Raw genomic sequence first — 22,455 nt, 5'->3', positions numbered from 1 at the left:
TTATTTTCAGGGCAGAGCACAGAAGAAAGAGCTCCACAGAGGGAACTTTGTAGAGATCTACAAAGGGAATCCCTGAAGTCTTTGGCTGAGTACTGATCAGTGCATGCATGATTATAAATTACCAGTGCAAGCATGAGACGCTGGGTAAAGAACACTAAAGGATTTGAGAGAATGATATCTGAGTTTCCAGAGGGCTGGGAGAAATGCCTGTTCCAGCCATACTGGAAAATGTATAAATTCATGGACGGCTCAGAAGGACTTTGCCTCAGGAGTGGACCAAAACTAGCAATATATTAAGTGCTGCTCTTGTCCTCCCCCAATTCAGCTTAAAAGCAAGATTTGAAAAGTTCAAACTGTTTCTGAATAACTTAACTGATCCCAGAATAAAGCTCAAAAATATGTATAGAAATCTAAATATTCCTAGGAGTGGGATCACAGGGTCAAATGGGAGTTCCATTTCCAGTTTTTTGAGGAAACTCCATACTGTCTTCCATAGTGGCTGCACCAGTCTGCATTCCCACCAGCAGTGCACAAGTGTTCCTTTTTCTCCACATCCTCTCCAGCACTTGTCGTTTGTTGATTTGTTGATGATAGCCAGTATGACAGGTGTGAGATGGTACCTCATTGTTGTTTTGATTTTGCATCTCTCGAATGATTAGTGACTTTGAGCATGTTTTCATATGTCTCTTGGCTTTCTGAATGTCCTCTTTTGAAAGGTGTCTATTTAGATCCTTTGCCCATTTTTTGATTGGATTGTTTATCTTCTTTTTGTTAAGTTGTATGAGTTCCCTAAATTTTGGAGATAAGGCCCTTATCAGATATGACGTTGGCAAATATGTTTTCCCACACAGTGGGTTTTCTTGTTGTTTTGTTGATGGTTTCTTTTGCTGTGCAGAAGCTTTTTATTTTGATGTAGTCCCATTTGTTCATTTTCTCTTTAGTTTCAACTGCCCTAGGAGCTGTATCAGTGAAGAAATTGCTTCGGCATATGTCTGAGATTTTGTTGCCTTTGGATTCTTCTAGAATTTTTATGGTTTCCTGTCGTACATTTAAGTCCTTTATCCATTTTGAGTTTATTTTTGTGTATGGTGTAAGTTGGTGGTCTAGTTCCATTTTCTTGCCTATATCTTTCCAATTTTCCCAACACCATTTATTGAAGAGACTATCTTGGCTCCATTGTATGTTCTCGCCTCCTTTGTCAAATATTAATTGAACCTATTGGTTCGGGCCCATTTCTGGGGTCTCTATTCTATTCCATTGATCTATGTCTGTTCTTGTGCCAGTACCAGGCAGTTTTGAGAACAGTGGCTTTGTAATACAGTTTGATATCTGGTATTGAGATCCCACCTACTTTGTTCTTTCTCAGGATTGCTGCAGCTATTCGGGGTCTTTTTTTATTCCAGATGAATTTTTGGAGAGTTCGTTCTAGATCTGTGAAGTATGCCGTTGGTATTTTAATGGGAAGTGCGTTGAATTTATAGATTGCTTTGGGTAGTATGGACATTTTAATGATGTTGATTCTACCAATCCATGAACACGGTATGTTCTTCCATCTGTTTATGTCTTCCTCTATGTCTTTTTTCAACGACATGTAGTTTTCTGAGTAGAGGTCTTTTACCTCTTTAGTTAAGCTTATTCCTAGGTAGCTTAATTTTTTTGGTGCGATGGTAAATGGGATGGTTTTTATAATCTCTCTTTCTGAAAGTTCACTATTGGTGCATAGAAATGCCTCAGATTTCTTGGCATTAATTTTGTATCCTGCTACTTTGCCAAATTCATGTATTAAGTCTAGTAGTTTTTTGACGGAGTCTCTAGGGTTTTGTATGTATAATATCATGTCATCTGCAAATAAGGACAGTTTTACTTCCTCTTTTCCAATTTGGATGCCTTTTATTTCTTCTTCTTGTCTAATTGCAATGGCTAGTACTTCTAGGACTATGTTGAACAGGAGTGGTGAGAGTGGGCATCCTTGTCTTGTTCCTGTTCTTAGGGAAAATGGTGTTAGTTTTTGTCCATTGAGTATGATGTTGGCTGTGGGCCTGTCATATATGGCTTTTATTATGTTGAGGTATGATCCTTCTACTCCCACCATGCTTAGAGTTTTTATCAAAAATGGGTGTTGGATTTTGTCAAATGCTTTTTCTGCATCAATTGATATGACCATGTGGTTTTTTTCTTTCAATTTGTTTATGTGATGTATCACGTTTATTGATTTGCGTATATTGTACCATCCTTGCATCCCTGGGATAAATCCTACTTGGTCATGGTGTATGATCTTTCTGATGTACTGCTGGATCCGATTTGCTAAGATTTTGTTGAGGATTTTGTGCAGAAGCTTTTTATTTTGATGTTTGATCTATGTTCATGAGGGATATTGGCCTGTAATTCTCTTTCATTGTGTTGTCTTTACCTGGTATATGCATCTATATGTTCATAGCAGCACAATTCACCATAGCTAAGATCTGGAAACAGCCTAAGTGCCCATCAATAGATGAATGGATTAGAAAACTGTGGTACATCTACACGATGGAATACTATGCTGCTGTAAAAAAGAAGGAACTCTTACAATTTGCAACGGCATGGATGGAGCTGGAGAGCATTATGCTAAGTGAAATAAGCCAGTCAATGAAGGAAAAATACCACATGATCTCACTCATTCATGGATAATAGAGACCATTATAAACTTTTGAACAATAATAGATACAGAGGCAGAGCTGCCTCACACAGATTGTCAAACTGCAGCGGGAAAGCCGGGGAGGGTTGGAGGGCAGGAGGGAAGGGGGTAAGAGATCAACTGAAGGACTTGTATGCATGCATATGAGCATAACCAATGGACATAAGACACTGGGGGGTAGGGGAAGCCGGGGTATTGTCAAGGGCGGGGAAAAAAAAGGACACATATGTAATACCCTTTGTAATGCTTTAAGCAATAAAAAAAAAAAAAGAAAAAGAAAGAAAAATAAAATTAAAAAAAAAATCTAAATATATCTCATGCCCATCAGAGTAATAGACAAAATGACTGGGTATAAAAAAGCATTGCAAGACAAATCTCCATGCATCTCTTCCATTTTGTATATTTTACAGAGGGTGATTGCCTTTGTTTGGCCAATCTTTTCCAGGATGGTTGTATAGTGAACAATCTTCAAAGACAGAAAACTGTCTCCCTCTGGAGGGAACAACAGGCTTGCTTACAGCCTTGGAAGATAAGAATCGTGTACCTCCCCCAAGGGACAGACATGCTCACTGTCCATTACAAAATAGTCAAATTATCTAAGGTCAAGCGTCCTCTCCATAATACAACCCACCGAGTGTGCAAGTACCACTTGGTCACCCAGTGGGCACTGAGGCTCAGGAAACAAGTGCAAGTAGTCTGGCTACTGCTATTGCTCTGAATAATAAGTTATTCTTCATCTCTGGCCTGGGAGTCTGTCTTTTGTCAGCAGCCATGGAATTGTGACTAGCTAACTTATTAAGTGCAAGTGAGGTAAAATTTCAGACCCTTCCCAATTCTTGAAAAGAAGCAGAAAATTATGACCAATAGAAGAAGTCAATTGATAGAAACCAATCCAAGTGGCACATATAGAATAATAATATGAACGGTCATGTTACAAAAATATTATTGTACAGGTATCCACAATTTCCGAAAGATAAAATAAGGATTTTCCATGTTAACTAGAAACATGGCAAATATAAAAAATATCCAAATGAAATTTCTAGAGATTAAACACAGTGGCTGAGATGAAAATCATACCTGATAGGAACTGTGGCAGATTAGATACTACAAAAGAAAAGATTAGTGAATTTGAAACTGTAGCAATAGAAACTATTCAAATTAAAACAGAATAGCCCAGCCAGTGTGGCTCCTTGGTTGAGCATTGACCTATGAACTAGGAGATCACAGTTCAATTCCAGTCAAGGGGCATGCCTGGGTTGTGGGCTCAATCCCCAAGTGGGGGGTGTTGCCAGTAGTTTTGATCTGGCATCTAGAAGGGTTCAGAAATCTAGAGAAGGGCTGTGCATAAATAAGAGTCCAGAGACAAAACATAATTTTGAAAGGCATGATAGGGAGTCAGAGAAGACTTAGCTAAAGGAACTAAGTTCTCCTCATCTCAGGACCCCTTGCTTTTTATTAACACAATTTGTTCTAAGGCAAGGTAGATATATACTTCAAAGGGTAGGGTTTCGTACAGAATCCATTGTCAGATTGGAAGAATTTGCCTACCGCTGTTCAGGTGTTTGGCCAGTAGGAGGCAATAACATAGATTAAGATGCCTTGAGCTGTCTGGCAGCAAGCAAGCAATTTAATATCCTTTTCAGGTTTGGGGAAATGCCCTCAGCCATTCCCAACAGGTGACAACATATGTGACTCAGCCCTTTTTGAGTCCTCAAGTTCCATCAACCTTTTGATGAAACTCTTGCAATTATGACATGCTGGAATTGATGTTTCTATATCTCTCTCCCTCTCTCTTCCTCTCTTAAATCAATAAAAATATATATATTTTTTAAAAACAGAGAATAAGTGAGGAAAAAGAAAAGGCCCTCGGTGAGCTATGGAACAACTCCAAGGATAATTCCAACTCCAATATACGTGAATTAAAACCTCTGAAGACAGACCTGAGAGGGAGAGACAGAAAAAAATATCTGAGGAAATAATGGATGATATTTTCAAAGATTTCATTAAAACTATTAACCCATATATCCAAGAAGTTCTATGACCCCAAAGCACAAAAATCATAAAGAAAATTATACCTAAGTACATCATAACCAACTTGCTCAACAGCAGTGATAAAGAGAAATATCTCAAAAGCAATATCAAAAGGAAAATGCAGGTTACATAAAGAGGAACAAACATAAGGATGAAGTAGAAGTCTCATCAGAAACTATAAACTACAATTACAGGCAGAAACAAAGATGAATCTCAAAAATATAATATTAAGCTGAAGAAAGCATAAAAGCTTATATTCTGTACAATTCATTTATGTCAAAATTTAAAAGTAGGAAAAATAACTGATAGAAAGATGTGCTTACATGATAAAAACAATAAAGAAAATCTAGGTAGTTATTACTATGACAGTTGTTATTGGTTAACTGGTGACGGGAAAGAGGTACTGATTACACTGTGAGCTGGAATTCTTTCTGGGCTGAATGGTTACCTTAAGAATATTTTCTACTTGCTTTTGGTTAATTGCACTCTGTATTTTTTTGTGTGTAGTTTTCTGAATGTTGCATTTTTATAAAATAATTAAAATAGGACAGAAGAAATAAAGGTAATAAGGAAGGAAATTAGGAAGAACAAAAAGAAAGGAAATATCAACAGCAGAGTTTATAAAACAAAGATTATGATGAGGATTGGGGTTATTGCATACAAGGCTGCCTTCCATAAAGATAATGAAAAACTAAAAATCATACTATGCTACAGGTTCTGACAATGTTAGGTTTAAGAATAATTTGAAAATTTTTGTGATACTCACAAATAGAATTAAATAACAATAGAATTAAAGGAAGATATCATACTTTCTGAATTTCCCAGAAAAGATCATACCAAACATGAGAGTATAGTCAGTAATGCAAACAATAATTTTAAAAAAGTCTAACACAGCACAATATATTAAATAAGATGGCAGAAATACATGCAAATAGTTATGATAGTAAATGTAATTAAGTTTATTAAGTGTTAAAAATCAGATTGAATTAATTTCAGTAAAATACTAAGAGATTAAAAATACAAAGTTAGAAAAAGGTGTAGTTGGGAAATGAACATCAAAAGAAACACGAAAAACTGCTTTAGAATATATCTAGTTAGGTTTCTAGGAAAATGTCTCAAATAAGAAAGTTTGTCATTTTATATCAATAACTAGAGGCCCAGTGCACGAAATCCGTGCATAGGTACTGTCCCTAGGCCTGGCCAGTGATCGAAGCACAAGCATCTGGCGTGGAAGGGCAGGTCCCACCTCACGTCTGGGCCCTGGGCAGCACTTGGGCCCTCACACGTCCCCCTGGGCCTGAGTCATGGTGCCCAAGTCCCCCGCGAAGATGCAGTGAGTGTGGCCGGATGCCGCAGGCTGGGGCACAGTGTGGGCCTCTGGGCCACCCAGCAGTGCTGCATGGAAGCCAGGTGGCCAGCACGCTCTCTCCCAGCCAGCCTTGCAGACCAGCGCCTGTGCTAACCCACAGGGAGCCTGACCGGCTCCTGTGGTCCCAGCTGCTGTGGCCTGGCTCACCCAGAAGAGGCCACGCAGGTGTGGGATGGGCCTCCCAGGGGAGGGTAGCAGGGGGAGTGAGAGAGAGCTTGGCAGACACCCTGCATTCTCACTTCACCTCCGTCCCCGTCACCCTTGCCCCCAGGTAGCCAGGGAGAGGTCACAGCACGTTGCCTACGCCTGCCATGTTCCGTGCTGCCCCCTGGTGGTCAGCACACATCATAGCAAGTAGTCCAACTCCTGGTCTCCCGGTCAAAGGACTGCCCAAGGGGACAATTTGCATATTTGGCTTTTATTATATAGGATATTTAAACCCCTGATTGAATACAACAATAATGGGTTTTTATGTGTCAGGTGATATGGAAAGATACAATATGAATAAAATCCCATTGGAAATGCAATGGGGCATTCCCACATATATATTTTCAGTCAATGGCAGAATAAATAGACTAAATAATGACATGGAATCTTTGAAAAATGTGATTAACAGTGCAGAACTACTGTTGGAATGGACAGGCTGATCAATGAAACAGGATAAAGAGTTTAGAAATAGACCCAAGGAGATATGGGATTTCAGTACATAGTTAGGCTGACAGTTCAAAGACAAATGACTTCACTGAATGGTATTAAGACAACTATTTGACCATTTGGAAAGATAAGCTGAATCCCAATCTCATTCCTTACACCAGCTTAAATTCTAGAAGGATCAAGGATGAAATATAAAAATGAAACTATAAAAATACTAGACTAAAAGTACCACAAGGTATCTTTTTATATTTTGAAATAAAGACAACTTTTTTTGTTGTTGTTGTAGTTAATCCTCACCCAAGGATATTTTTCCATTGATTTTTAGAGAGAGTGGAAGGGAGGGGGAGAGGCAGAAACATCAATGTGAGAGAGATACATCAATTGGTTGCCTTCTGCCTGCAGCCCTGCTACAGGTGCCCCAACCAGGGCTGGGGATCAAGCCTGCAACCCAGGTACATGCTCTTGACCCGGGATCCTTCAGTCTGTAGGCCAATGTTCTATCCACTAAGCCAAACCAGCTAGGGCTAAAGACTACTTTTGAGCTTTGAATATATACACATAGACAGTAAAATATACACACACGTGTCTGTAATATGTGTGCACACATATGTCAATATATGTCATAAAAGAGAGAAATGGCTAATTCTAAATATATAAATTTTGACATATAAGGTTATAACCACACTCTAAAAAACTACTGGGAAAATGTTCTCAGCTTAAATGACAATTTTTTTTAATACAAAAAGAAAGACCTCATAAATCCTTAAGAAAAAATATAATAACCCAAGAGGAAAATGGGCAGAAAACTCAATTATAATTTACAAAGAAAAATGTAGTCATCTATAATAATAAAAGCATAATATGCAAATTGACCAAACGACCGAGCAGCAGAATGACCTTCCGGACAACCTTCCAGACGAGCACGCTGTGACACCCACTGGTGCCAGGCCAGCCAAGGCGGGTGCAGTGCGATTGGTTGGTGGCCTGGCCATCGCCCCATGATAGCCCTGCAGAGTGAGGCCCAGGCCACCGGCCAGTGGGGTGATCAATCAATCGGAGGCTCCACAATCACCCCAAAGAGGGAGGTCCAGGCCACCAACTGGAGGCTGTGGCAGGTGGGCAGGGCTTCCCTTTGCAGGGGCACGATCGATTGCATGATCACCTTGCAGAGGAAGGCCCAGGCCACTGGCCGGCAGGGTGATCAATCGGGGAGCACCACGATCGCCCCAAAGAGGGAGGCCCAGGCTACCCAGTGGTGGCGCTGCAGCAGGTGGGTGGGTGGGGCCTCCCTCTGTAGGGTGATCCATCGTAGAGACCTGGCTTGGTGGGCAGGGCCTACCTCTTTGGGGCAATCCATCGGGGGGCTCCCAGACTGTGAGAGGGCACAGACCAGGCTCAGGGCCCCCCCACCCCACCCCAGTGCACAAATTTTGTGCACCGGGCCTCTATTTATAAATATGAAGATATGACCTATCTCTTCATTACTTAAAGAAATGAAGATAAAACATGATTTTATCTTTTCTTTTTGAATATAGTATATTTCAGTATGATTGACAATGCAGAGCATCAGTCTGAATATGGTGTCCAAACACACACACCATTAGTGGGAGACTAATGGGCATAACCTCCTCATCAGTAATTTTGACAAAACCTAATAAAAGGTGAAATGTTCATATTTTGATCCAAAAATTATGCTTTGGGAATTTATTTTAAATTAACACCCACCAAAAGTATAGATATATTTATTCACAAAAATGTTCATTGCAATAATTTAATGACACAAAAGAAGGAAACATCCAATGTTTGTTCATAAAATGGAATAAAATACATCTTTTAAAAATAAGATTTCTGAAGAAATTATCATGACAGTGTAAAGATGCTTATAAAAATATTAGTTAAAATAGTAAAAATCAAAGCATTTATATATTTCTGTATATGCGTGTATGCACACATAACAGGTACATATATTTACATACATATATATACAGGTATGTACATACCTGTGTGCACACATGGGAATGATAGAAGTTTACAATATTAACAGTGGCAAACCCTTAGTTGTAAATATCTGTAATATCAATACTTGATTGCATTTTCAGTGTTTCCATAAGGAAATTGCCTTTCTTTTGTAACTACAAAAAAAAAAAAAAAAACAATTTTGGAAAGTAGTTTCCCTAGGAAAAAACTAAGGATGACTAAAAGATAATCAAATTCACTCTAATCAATATTTTGCTCTTATCTGGGGTACTTTAGACATGGAAAGGTACAATTGCTTTTATCCTCACCCGAGGATATGGTTATTGATTTGAGAGAGAGAGAGAAAAAGCAACGATGTGAGAAAAAAAATTAATTGGTTGCCTCCCAGAAATCAAACCCTCAACCTAGGTATGTGCCCTGACCAGGAATAGAAACCACAACCTTTTTGGGTAATGGAAGATGCTCTAACCAACTGAGCCACTCTGCCAGGGCAACAAATACAATTTTGAAGAACAGCAGCAATCACATTTTAAGTTTAACACAAGAACACAATTTCTATTATCTTTAAGACAGACATCAAAGAAACAAAGTCTTTATCCTTAGGAAAACATAAGCATCTAATAATCTACAAGCAAACCATATTTTTGTAGCTATTGGTTAAAAACAGTCCATTTACAAAGTGAGTTTAGGTTTATCCTCTAGAAATGTTCAATTCCAGACTGACGTTCCCAGACAAATTTTTATGCAAATTAATTAAGACATTAGCTTGAGCCAAACTTAATTACCAGGGCTCCAGGAAAGCAATCATGTGATCTATTTCTAAAGAAAATTGAATGGATTTTTGGATTATCTTTTCTAATGGTCCCTCCCATTAGTATGGATGACTGAGTTCACTGTATAAAAAATATATATATAAACTGCAGGATCCTTTAAGTTTTTCTGTATCTCAGCCAGGAGGGATTAGGGCAAAGGACAGGGGGTAGAATTCAACTAGACTGAATGTGGAGAGGTAAACGTAAAGCTTGCCCCATGGGGTCAAGAAAGCAAGATGGAATGTGGAATATCTGAGTGCACTGGAGAGAAAGGCAGATGGGCTGGAGTCATCCTTAACCGGCAGCAGGCCTGGGTACCGGGCAAGGAACCACACATACCTCTGTGTGATACGCCAAATCCTGGCTTGGTTCAGGAATAAGCAGATATGATTATTCTTAGATTTCAAAGCTATACACTTCATTTCTTTTTTTTTTTTACTATCAGAAAAATTAGGAGAAAATATATGCATTTCCATTTCAAGCAAAGATTAGTAAAATAGATAAACACAATAGTGGGACAAGAGAAAAAGGCAGAGGAGAGAAATACTACACAAAAGTCTTGCAATGGCCTCTCATCCACAAAGTGAAGTGACAGACCTTGCTGGTCACAGAGCAAAGCCCTAGTTAGTATTCATCAACAGCCATAGGCTAACCCTGGGGCAGCCCCACCGTATCAGCAGTGCTCCTGGCCCTGATCTCCCTATTCCTGATAGCCTTCCTCTAAAAACGTCCAAGTGGAGCAATGGGACTGGATATGCACAGGGTGGCTTGCTTCTCCGCTCTCTCTTCACTGTACAGATCACAAATAACGAGTTCAGTTCCCAGCAATGACTTTGAGAGTTCCCAATATTCCCGGTGAGAGAGAATGAGGCTCGGTCAATAAACAGTGAAGGCTCCCTCTCAATATCATCTTCCCAAATACAAATGTCAATGTGGCTAGAAACTTTAGCAGGAGACATAGCCTCATATAAAGCCAAATATAGAGAGAATATAAGATATTATCTAGTCTATTTGGCCTTAAAAATAATAATGAAAGTAAATCCCAAAGAGCATCCAGTTCTCCTTTCCTGGTTCTTTGCCATCAATATAGTATATGAAGAGCTTAGTAGCCTAAGGCACTTATTGCTAAAACGTGTGTGGGAAGTAAGTTACAGTCCCTGACTACTATTTACAGATAGTGATGGGTACTATAATAAAGGGAAAATTAAATAGTTATTTATTGATCACTCCTTATCAGGTGTTGGGAAGAAAAATACGAATAAAACACAATCTCTATCTTCACAATGTTTATAACCTGGTAAGAGAGACTAAAGCAGACAAAGCTATTACAGTGGGGCCTTGACTTACGAGTTTAATTCGTTCTGAGACCGAGCTCGTTAAGGTGATCGTTAACTCAAATTACTCTATCAACTCAATGCAAAAAAATTGGCCGAGAGACAGCTGTTATCTCAAAAAACTCGTTAGTTGGGACACTCGTAAGCCAAGGCCCCACTGTATTACAGTGTACTAAGGAGAATAATAAATAGATGAATGAGCAAAGGAACTCAATAAGCAAAGATATGATCACTTTCTATAGTCCCCCAAGGTGAGAAGGGTGGAAATGGGTCTGGGGGAAAGATTTTTCCTGGTTCCTCCATATTAAAGAATTTTGTGATTATTATCATGACAGTAAAGAATAAAAAGCATAAGTGGAATTCTCATACATTTCAGGAGGGAGTGTAAAATGGGGCAAACTCTTTGGAGCATTGTTTTTTTAGTACCTCGTAAAGCTAAACATGTATGTTGCCTATTCCTTAGTAGTTTCATTGGTGAATTTATACCTAAGAGAGATGAGTACATATGAGCACATATGTCCACCAAAATACATGTACAAGAATTTTTAGCAGTATTATTCATAATAGCCCCATTTTGAAAATAATTTGACATTTTAACACCTATATACTGTTGAATAATCAGACGGTGGGATAGTCTACTTCAATGAAAAATAGTGAATTTATGAGTGAGTGCATGCAGCTACTGGGATTAACCTCAGAGAAAACGTGTAAGAAAGATAAAATACAGCATATACTTTATGTTCTGTTTATATTAAATTCAAAAACAGAAGAAATACCTATGGGAGCAGGAAGGGCATCTGCAGGCACCAACAGAGGGAGCAGAGCTATTGGTGCTAGAAATGTTCTTGGTCTGGGTGGTGACTGACAGGGAGATACATGGTTGTATATTTAAAAACCTGTCCTCTTAAGGCTTGAGTGTTTTACTATATGCAAGCTATACTGCAATTTAAAAAATTAAAAGACAAAATAAAAGCAAAAAAAAAGAAAAAGGGGTTAGTAGTCAGATAAACCTAGTTAAGACTTCTGAAAGCAGAATAGGGATCATAATACTTTACAGGCCTGATGTGATTAGAGAAAATGTGTATAAAATGGGTAGATAATGTATGGCATTTGTATGGAATCAATAATTTGCAAATATATTTTCTAGGCTAGTGCTTCGCAAGATTTAATGTGCAAGTGGAATACCTAGAAATGTTAAAATGCACACTCTGATTCTGCAGGTCTGACATGAGGCCTGAAATCCTGTAATTTTGAAAAGCTCTCAGGAAGTTCTAATGTTTCTTGCCCATGGACCACACTTTGAGTAACAATAGGGAGAAATGGGGATGAATGGGGTTTATCAGCAGTGGAAAGGTCTTGATCAAATACATATTTTAAAAGATATTACTGTTAGCACTTCATAAGATAGATTACACACACACACACACACACACACACACACACAGGATCCAAGAGAGACATAATACATCCATGAATGAAGAAAGGGGATGGGGAATATATAGGGGGAAAAAGGCATTTTTCAGAATTGTCGAATCTTGGAATTTCATTGAATTTAGGAGTGATAACAGAAAGACATCCAAGTCAACTTGAGATTTTTAGCTTCAAAGATCAAATATATAAATATACTATAGCTGTAATTTTTTTATCAGATCCTTTTGAATAAAATTGAGCTCCAGAGAAATGGATGTCAAAAAAACACACTTTTTTTTTCAGAGTTGGTCAATCTGTCAGAGCAGAGAATGAACCAAGGGGAAGTACTATAGCAGGCAGATTAAGTATAGTTGTGGTAAAGAGGAAGCTATAAATATGAGAGGTTGTTTAAGTCATCTGTGCTGTGGTATCAACCTCAAAAGTCCCAAAAGCTTACCACCACAAAGGTTTGCCATGTTACTGCTTGGTTCTGCTCCACAAGTTTTAGGCTGAAGGAACATACTCTTTCAGGAGAAACAGAGAAATGGATCTCGAAACTTCTGTTGAAATGTAGTACCCAGCGTGCTTGTTGCTGTGCCGTTTTCTTAAACCAAGTCACATGAATAGGCCTGGCATCCATGAGGTGGGAACATACACTTGTCGCACAAGGGCCATGACAGGTCACATGGTCACAGACAGGGAAGTGGTGCCCTCTTACAGAAAGCAGTAGGGACAGGCTGGAGCAGTAATGCAATCTACCACAGGACTGTAAGCAGGCAAAGAGCCCAAGCTCCTCTGCATCCCCTTCGTGCCTATAATCACCCCTAGCTCTGGATTTTTTTTTTTAATTCAACAGTGAAATAGCCTCAGCATTAAATATTTTATTAATAGGCAAAATGGAAAGATTTCCATTTTCTCTTAATGAGCACTTAAATGTTTTAATCTCTACTGGGAAGGGGAGGGGGTGAAGCCAGGGTGTGTAGAAGAAAAGCATTATTACTTAATAGATAATCAGCCTCAGAGTAACTAAGAGTTGGCTGAATTCCCTCCTGACCTTGGCTGTATTTAGGAGGTGCCATTAGAGAATAGTGGAGCTGTTAGGTGACCCAATCTGTGTGTGCTCATTTACTCAAGTGTCTCATGCTCTGTTGATGGGAGAATGAACATGCAAGGAGTGTTTTAATTTTCCAGGAATCCTCAATACAGGAACTATATCTTAAAGGAAACTTAAATGTCATTAACTCGTGCAGCCCAGAAATTATTTAAAATTTCAAAATTTCCAGGTTGTGTCCATTGCTATTAGTACATTCATAAGCCAAATACTAATTACACCAGTCAGCTCAAAGAAGAGTTTGTCTAAATTATCTGGATATTTTTAATAAAATAATTGAGATAAATTTGATTTGCAAAATGATATCTTTACCCTTCACTTTCTTCAAAACTGTTTTCAACCTATCCATGTATGATCAAAGCATGGTTTCTGAAATTTTTGCTTTTTCAAACCAGGGATAAAACTATGGTTATGCATATCATATTTCTTTAATTTTCCAATCACTCTTTTTAACAGGACAAGAGAACGATTCAGTGAATAATGCGATAAAAATTGAGGAAGAGTCACAGAGCTCATACATGGAAACAGAAGGTACTGAAACCAGGACATATTGTTACCAGAGAATGAGATGAAACTGTGAACCATAACCCTAATACAGACTTGTGTGCGAGTGGTGTGCATGTGTGTTTTTAGGAAATGATTTACAGAGAATGACAATAGTGTTCTGTTTTGTATGCCTATTAAAAATTGGAGGGCTCGGGGAGAATTGAATTAAACTTTCTATGCTTTAGTAACTGTGTTTTGTCAATGATTTCAACTAAAACATCCTTGAGTACCCTTCCTTCTCATTCTATTTAGAGCTTTCATCAAACCAAGAAGATACCACGATCGTGGAGCAACCAGAAGTGGTCCCACTAACAGATGTCCAAGAAGAAAAAGAAGGAGAAAAAGGTAGGCCTGCTCTTATATTAAGCCATCAAAATAAAGAGTTTCTTTGGATTCCTGCCTAGAATTCACCATCAGAGTTATCCTTATGCAACTGCAGTCTGTTAAGGGCAGAGGGATGAACATTTCTTTAATCCTAAATCTACTTTTGTGAGTAGAATATTATCAAGTAGCAAGAGAAGATACTTGTAACAGTATTTTGTCCTTTTAAATAGTATAATTTTTTTAAATTTAGATTCCATTTAATTTAAAGATTATGTTATTGAGAAAGCCTATAAGATATCAAAATTATGAACTAATGGATGAGTCTTAGAAAATTTTAAATGGCTATAAAACAAATGTCACCTTTGGTATTGACTTTATTCTGCCATCTTTTATATGGTAGTGATTGAAGAAACAATTTATGTAAAATATGTACATTACATGAACCTTCTAAATTGCAAGCTTTGTCTGGTAATATTGGATGCCATAATATAGAATACTGTTAAAAATAATAGCATTATAATTTTTGAAGACATAAGAGGAATGAACACTGTAAATTTTAAAACTGTATTTGGGGCAAGAAGTCAATATATTGTAGTAAAGATAGAAATCTTTTTTAAGAATCTATTTTAAAAAACCATTATCAAAGAAATTCAATATTTACTGAAGAACTTGAAGAATTCCATTTTCATATATAAAGCAATCTTTTAAAAGAAACTAAAATATGAAATATGAAGTGAAATGATTTCTCTGGAACACTATATCATAAATCATGCTGCTCTTAAATAAATATGCGTTTGCAAAGCAGTTGCAAAGTAATAACTTGACAGGCCTTGTTTATAGAACACAGTGATCAATTTTGTTTCCAAATTAAAATGCAGACATGATCTCAATTGTAAAATCAGGTCAATAGTAGCTACAGCTTCCAAATTACGAACTCTTTTTGACAGGGGCATTGATACAGTTTAATTAGTAAGCCATGTTAGTGATTATGACACCTCTTTTTTTTAATTTTCAATATAGAACCCAATATTCTTCCATGTCTCTGCGTCTAATAGCCTTTCTGTATTGCAAATTCTAGTTCAGGCTCATGTCACCATGTTCCTGGCAAGTCAAGTAAATGAGATATTTGGTGTATTTTATGTATGACGATGATAACAGACAGTTGATACAACCCTTACTTTAGCCACAGTTACCTGGCATTGCTCCCTTCAATTGTACTTCTAAAATATCAAATGCCGAGTGGTGCTTGCCTGAATAGTTTCTCTATAGCAGATATTATTTCTTTTGTACCATGTATGTCAAGACATGCCAATGAGAAACATTAAATGGGTATACATATTCTTTTTATTGTCCTCCAGGGGGAAAAAAAAAACTCATGTTCAGCACACATGGACATGTCACCCTCCTCACAGCGACTTCTCTAGCATTGAGTACTCCTGTAACTACTGAGGAGTTGGTTAACTACCCACTGTTTACCCTCCCTTGTGATGCTACCAATCTCTTCTGCAAACAGGGAAATGACATGTGAGAAAGAAATGAGGTCAACTTCTGCTACTTGACTGTCAAAACTTTGAAGTTTAATGTGTTTTGTTAAGATCTGACCTTTATCTGTAGGAGAGTAATAATGCCTGTGGTCATGAATTAACTACATTGGCCCTTCCCTTCTTTACCACAAATACTTAGATTCACCTTGCCTTGAATATTTCTGCTTAAGTTTGAAATAACTTAAAATGCATTACCTTTATTGTTTATTATTTGCTTCAAAGCAAACTTAAAAGCTATTCTGTTACATATAAGAAAAGTAACCAAAGGAAAATGGGGCAACGTAGATTCAGGGTGCTCTGCTCTAGCTCTGCCCCTAATTAGCAAGCTGGGCGAACCTGGACAAGTTATTTAATCTTTCAACGCCTCAGTTTTCTTATCTGTAAGATGGTGACGACAAAAGGCACATCAGTTGTGGTGAAAGTTTGAGTTAGCACATGAAAAGCTTCCAGGACCTGGGGCATAGGAATCATGCCATAAGCATTTAGTATTTATCATAATTTGATAAATAGGTGACAAAGTCAAGAGAATCCACATGTGGAGTTCCTCAAATACATTCATTGTCCTTCCTAACTATTTGCATCAATATAAACTTTACATATGCTACATTATCCTTCAACAAGAATTATTCTACACATTCCATTTTTAGCACCATCACCTGCAGCAAGTATCAGTAGGCATTTTTTTATTCTATAAAGGTGAAATAATTAATAAAAGGTGAGATGAAAGACATCTCTCTTATTCATAAAGTCCTTTTTCTTTGTCAAGATCTCAATCTTCTGTTTGAGAAATGCTGAATCAACCATAATTTTAATTTTTTTGAGAATTGACAGACAACATTATAACAATTTTGTTACCGGTGGGGAGAAGTCCTTGTCCTCACCTTTGTTCATGGGAGTGGAATTCTTGCAATATCCCAAGAAAAATAATTTTCTGAGACATGCCCAGGAGAGTCAGTAATTTTTGTTAACATAGAATTAAATCCCTGAATTTCCAAGGTCCCCTCTCCCTCAGTCCCACCATAAAAGATATGTAACTGTGGCCTTAATAGAGCTAGAATTAGAGCCAGTGTCCAGAGTTTCTGTTCCATGCTGGGTTTGTGTGTCCTGTTGCAGCCCACCGGTCGGTTTCATGTGGGGTCTGCATGGCCATGAATAAAAGGAAGCAGGAATGAGTGAGTCTCGTGAGCCCAGAGCCAGGAGAGCAACGAGAGAGTGAACTGCTTTGTTTAGGGGATTATGTGTTCCCAAATTCTCATGGGCTTGCAGTGGCCATGCCCATTCTGGCCAATTCATGGCTCCCCAGGCTAGACTGACAAGCCAATACCTTTCCTATGTCACCCCAGCTTTACTGAGCATGTGTCTATCTCCCCTTCGTTGGATCCCTTCCCTCAGTAGTCTGCATAGAATGGGTTAGTGGTTCCCTGGGGAGTGCAAAATTGCAAGTTCCTGCCCAAATGACATGACTATAATATCTGACCTTCCACTTGTTCCTTTTCTATTATTAATAACTAGCTAATTACAAAAGTATCAGTCCCCCTTTAGAGAGAACTAACCTCTTTGTAATCCTACAAAGGGCAAGTGTACAAAGGTCTCTATATCTTCTTCTAAATGCTTCTTGCTCTCAAGGGGCATAGACCTGCCTATCCCAAGGCTTAGAGTTTCTCCCCTGACAGAGGAAGAGGAAGCAAAAAGGAATGGAGTCTTCATACAGGGAAGAGAGATTTTTTACAGTTCAGGTCAGTCTAGTGTCCCTGGGAGGTGGCATAGATGATGTCCAGAGGTTAGCTTGTTGGACAAACCGGCATCCTTGTTCTATTCTAGAAGTGAAAAAATTGACAATAAAGTTAAAAGGCATAATTTGAATATAAGGGGACTTATAGTAACTAAAGGTCTGGTGAGAGGTATAAACCCGTGTAATAAAGGAAATGACTAACTTGACAATGTTCTAGATTAGGTTGGAGGAGTGGCTTCCTGGAGGGAGGTGGGTTGAACCTTTCTGAAGCTCTTCTGCCCATCATGCTTAACTCAAATAAGCTAAGGGAAATGTTATAAAATTTCCCCCATGAGAAACTCTGGGCCTCTTCTGTCGGAACCATTTGGGCAGAAAAGGAAAAGCAATTTCAAGCAATGCCAATAGACTGTCCATACTTCACTGACTCAAACATAAGTCCAAACTGTTGAGTCTAATTTCAGGAGACAGTGATGCAGATGGCTTCTAAAGTCAGATTTATATTGTGTGAACAAGCAATCAGGCAAATAAGGACATACATTCTATGAAAATAGAAGACTACAAAACACAGAGGTTAATGAATACAGCAAATCATAAACCAGTTGAGAAGACTTCCAGATGCAAGACTTTTGCTGGAATGAAATCAAGCAGTGACAACCTGATAGATTTTCTGCAGTTAGAACATCTCTGGTGATGTCATCAGGTGATGAGTTCTGTATGGCATACAAAGACAGCCTTAAAAACAAAACTTTTAAAATAGTGAACTGCACTGGAGTCCAATATTCTCAATTGGGTTTTCTGATTTCCCTTTGAAATGCAGTTTTACTCCCTAAGATTACCCTCATTTCCATTAAAGAAACTGCATTAAGTCCAGTTTTAATTTGGCCTAAACACAAGAATAGTAACTGATCAAATAGATCACACAGGCTTTTCAAATTTGCTTTGCTGGAATTTTCACAAGGAATCTTTAGATTGAGCTATATCAGACCCTAAGGGTGAAGAAGCCCAGCCACAGTTGCCCTCAGGCTTTGCCTGTAATAACTGTAGGTTTGGATCAATTTCTCAAGTCCTTGAGGTCCCCAAAGGTATCTTGAGGTTCCTTCCTTGCCATCTTTCGGGAAAGCAACTTTCATTCCTTACCTGGAAAGACTGCATGAACCACATGACCACGCAAAGTATCAGGCCATTTCTCCAGTGGGCTTTGATTGGCTTTGGAAGTCAATATTAGTTCCATAAGGCTTTCTGGTGGCATCCGGAGTCTAGGCATGCATCTCTTAGACATGGCATTCAGGTCAAAGTCTTGGATAAAAGAACACAGGTGAAGACTGGTCTTATTGGATTTATGCAAAGAAACATATCGCCATGACCCAGTTATTCAGAATTGCCAAATTCTGGAGGGGTAAGTAGGGAGAAAAAACAAAAAGTAAGCAATTATCATGTAATTATCATATTCAAGATTGGCAAACACATTCTGTAACTTTTAGAAACATAGGTTCATTTACTGCCAAACACACTAACATTTTAAAAGACATACTTCCAGCCGGGACCGGTTTGGCTCAGTGGATAGAGCGTCGGCCTTCGGACTAAAGGGTCCCGGGTTCAATTCCGGTCAAGGGCATGTACCTGGGTTGCGGACACATCCCCAGTAGGGGATGTGCAGGAGGCAGCTGATCGATGTTTCTCTCTCATCGATGTTTCTAACTTTCTATCTTTCTCCCTTCCTCTCTGTGAAAAAATCAATAAAATATATTAAAAAAAAAAAAGACATACTTCCATGGATAAAAGTACCATTTAGAAAAATTCACCGATTTAACAAATCAATGAGTTAAACTGATTGGCTTAGATAGCTTTGTTTCACATAAGATCTATTTCTCAGATTCTGCATTCCAATGGATGGCTCACATCGGAGTCCTTTTGGAGACCAGGTATTAGCACTTTAGAGGCAGACAGTCCTTTTCTTGAAAAACCCAGAATAAAATTCTGTGGCAGAGTAGGCATTTTCAAGGCACTGTGAATGGAGATTGTACTACTATTATCTTTGGGGGGGAAACCCCAAAATATTTTGTCCTTTTGATAGCTATGGGAAAATATGAGTATCCCAAATTTTTCCTAGTTTCGATGTCATGTTGCCAGAGCCTAGGGTTGCTACACAACACCCCACTATCAGTTTCAGTGACATGAGACTGCGTCAGGGGCTGAGACCTTCCCAAAATAGTAATACAATTTTGCCCAGATGTGGAGTTTTACCAACAGTCAGTGTTGATCAGGCACTGTTTGGTTGGGTTTATTGAACTCCACAGGGGTGCTTCTGATGGTCTCTGATGCTATTGGAAGTTTTCACCCTTTACTGTCTTGGTCAGAAAAATTATATTCTTTCACTGAGATAGAGGAGGGGAGAAAGAGCATTCTCTGTTAACTTGACAAGACAGAGATTTAACACCCAGGCCCTGGGATTAAATTGTGTTTGCAGTCAGTCTCCAAGGTTACTTCATAAAAAACTTTCATTTCTCTGAGCACCTGTGTATTTGAGGTTTTTCTGTATTAGTTATACGTGGAAGAAGCATTAATGGCAAGTAGCAATGGTGACAGAAGTCAGAAATACAGCAGTTGCATTTGTAACAGAAACTAAAATTTATTTCTGCCTTTAAGCATCCTGGCTGTCAGGGTGGTGCTTTTTGGCATAGCCAGGAGCAGGGAAGAGGGCTGGGCCAGGCAGGGAGCAGTCCTGGCTTGCCAAAGGCAGGACCCTGGCAGCAGCTTTATTTTGGTGGCTTTCTATCCAGGCTTTCTTTACCACCACTGGGTGAAAGGCATGAACCAGAGCCAAAGGCCCAAGAGGTTCGAGGGGCGCTTTGGCTGGAGAGCTCACAAGGGTAGACAGAAGGTGGAACTGTGGGTCCCCCTCACTAGCAGCTTCAGTTGGTGGCTATCTCTGCAAACCCTCCCCCATCAGCGCCCTGGTACCTGGAAATTAAAGCTGTGCCCTGCTTAGGCAGGCACACTCTAAGGGCAGAAGCAGAGGGGAGAGGGGGAACAGAGGGAAGCAACGGTCTGGGGGGTCAGGCCATGCTGGGCTGGGAGCCCTGTCCTAGGCACAGTGCTGCCAGGACCTCCCAGGGCTTAAGAAAGTTGGGGGCATTTGGGCTTTCATGCACCAGGAGTAAATCCCAAGGCAGTGGCAAGTGAGTGCCAGCTCCATGCATTCTGGATTCTCCTGGCACCCATGTGCCCATTGCCCTGCAGAGGCCCACAGTGCTGGATCCAAGACAGCAGATCCAAAGCTGTAGTCTGAGTCATCTTGGGGTGGAAACAGAAGGAAGATAAACCATAGAAACACTGGCAAAATGCAGAGAGGAGTAGAGAGATGAGTTTTGTAAACGGGGAAGAGATTTGGGCACTAGGCATAAACTTGTGGCAACATCGGGGTCTTGTACTTGCCCAGCACTTTCTGGAGCTTGTTGTGGCTTCGATGCTGGGAGCAGGGTGCTGCTTTCTCCTGGGTCTGCATCCAAAGAGGCAAAAATGGTGTAGGGCAGAGAAAAACAAGTGAAAAATCCAGCCAAGCACCAATTCAGTAGATAAGATGAGAAATGAATTCTCAAACTCCCAGGCCAGGGAGACGGGTTTCTCCCCACCATCCAGGCCAGGTTCTTCTCCTGCTGTTTCACCCACCAAGTGCTGGTTTGCAGGCTGCCAGTGTGCTTTTGCAGGGGAGGAGCAGAGAAGAGATGCTTTCCACACTTTCCATTAGTCAATTCTCCTGGTAGGGTCCCATCTGTGTTGCCATCTGTTACCGGTAGGGAGAGGTCCTTGTCCCCAACTGTTGTTTGTGGGAGTGGAATTCTTGTGATATCCCCCCACCCCCCCCAAAAAAAGAAATTTTTGAGATCACACAGAATGAGAAAGTTTCATTTGCATGGAATTAAATCCCTGAATTTCCAAGGTCCCCTCTCCCTCAGCCCCACAAAAAAAGAAGCGTAGCTATGGCTTTCATAGACCTAGAATTAGAGCTAGCGTCCAGAGTTTCTGTTCCATGTTGGAGCAGTCAGGCTAGCTGAGTTTGTGTTTCCTGTTGCAGTCCATCAGTCCATTGAATGTGAGGTCCTCGTGGCTATGGGCCATACGAATGAACACAAGGAAGCAGGAACAAGAGCACCCCGTGAGTCAAGAGCCAAGAGAGCAACAAGAGAGAGGGAACTCCACTGTTTAGGGGATTACGTGTTCCCACATTTTCATGGGCTTGCAGTGGCCATGCCCATTCTGGCCAATCCATGGTTCCCCCGGCTAGACTGACAAGCAAGTACCTTCCCTATGTCACCCCAACTTTACTGGGCATGTGTCTATCTCCCCTCTGTTGGACTCCTTTCCAAAGTAATTTGCAGGGAATGGGCCAGTGTTTCCCCGGGGAGTGCAAAGTTGCAACTTTCTTCCTGGTGAAGCTGCCCAAATGACATCCCTATAATGTCTGGCCTTTCCATTGCTCTTTTCCTATTATGAATAACTATATCATTACAATGGTATCAGTTTCAGGCTTGAAACATAATGATTCATAAAGAGGCAGCCATGATTTATAGGTAGATCCACAGACTAAAAATAGTAAATAAATTCAAAGTAGTAGAATTTTCTTTTGTTTCAGATAGGTAATTAAAGGATCTTCTTTGAAAACATCATTGAGAAAATAGCTCCAGGTTTTGTGTATCTTCACAGTATCTCTCAATTGAAAGTTTCACATATGTATTAAGACATTCTTATCTACAAACAAAAACAAATGCATATTCTATTACATTTTTAGGGATGTTCTTTATAGTTCTATAAATATCGGTTCTCTTTTTATTTTGAGACTCTTCCTAAGGAGATATAAAGGGGTTTCTTTCAAAAAATTTCAGACCAGGAGAAATGTATAACCTTTTCCTCTCACTTTGTAACATTCTGTAAGATTA

The 22,455-nt window shown here is 39.3% G+C and overlaps 1 protein-coding gene across 3 annotated transcripts in view; it reads left to right on the top strand.

Moving 5' to 3' along the window:
* Nucleotides 1–22,455, top strand: part of MACROD2 (mono-ADP ribosylhydrolase 2) — a 1,930,060-nt gene that overhangs the window by 1,844,573 nt on the left and 63,032 nt on the right. For all 3 annotated transcript variants that reach the window (XM_070421435.1, XM_070421436.1, XM_070421434.1), the window contains exons 15-16: nucleotides 13,829–13,903; nucleotides 14,171–14,263. In XM_070421435.1, the coding sequence (XP_070277536.1) occupies nucleotides 13,829–13,903; nucleotides 14,171–14,263 (168 nt within the window). The remainder of the gene's footprint in view (nucleotides 1–13,828; nucleotides 13,904–14,170; nucleotides 14,264–22,455) is intronic.

The sequence above is a fragment of the Myotis yumanensis genome, unplaced genomic scaffold (assembly GCF_028538775.1).
Source record: "Myotis yumanensis isolate MYYU_CA2020_CCGP unplaced genomic scaffold, mMyoYum1.0.hap1 SCAF_7, whole genome shotgun sequence".
Lineage (NCBI taxonomy): Eukaryota > Metazoa > Chordata > Mammalia > Chiroptera > Vespertilionidae > Myotis > Myotis yumanensis.
Note: the sequence above shows the minus strand (reverse complement) of the source record. Positions and strands in the feature narration are given on the sequence as shown.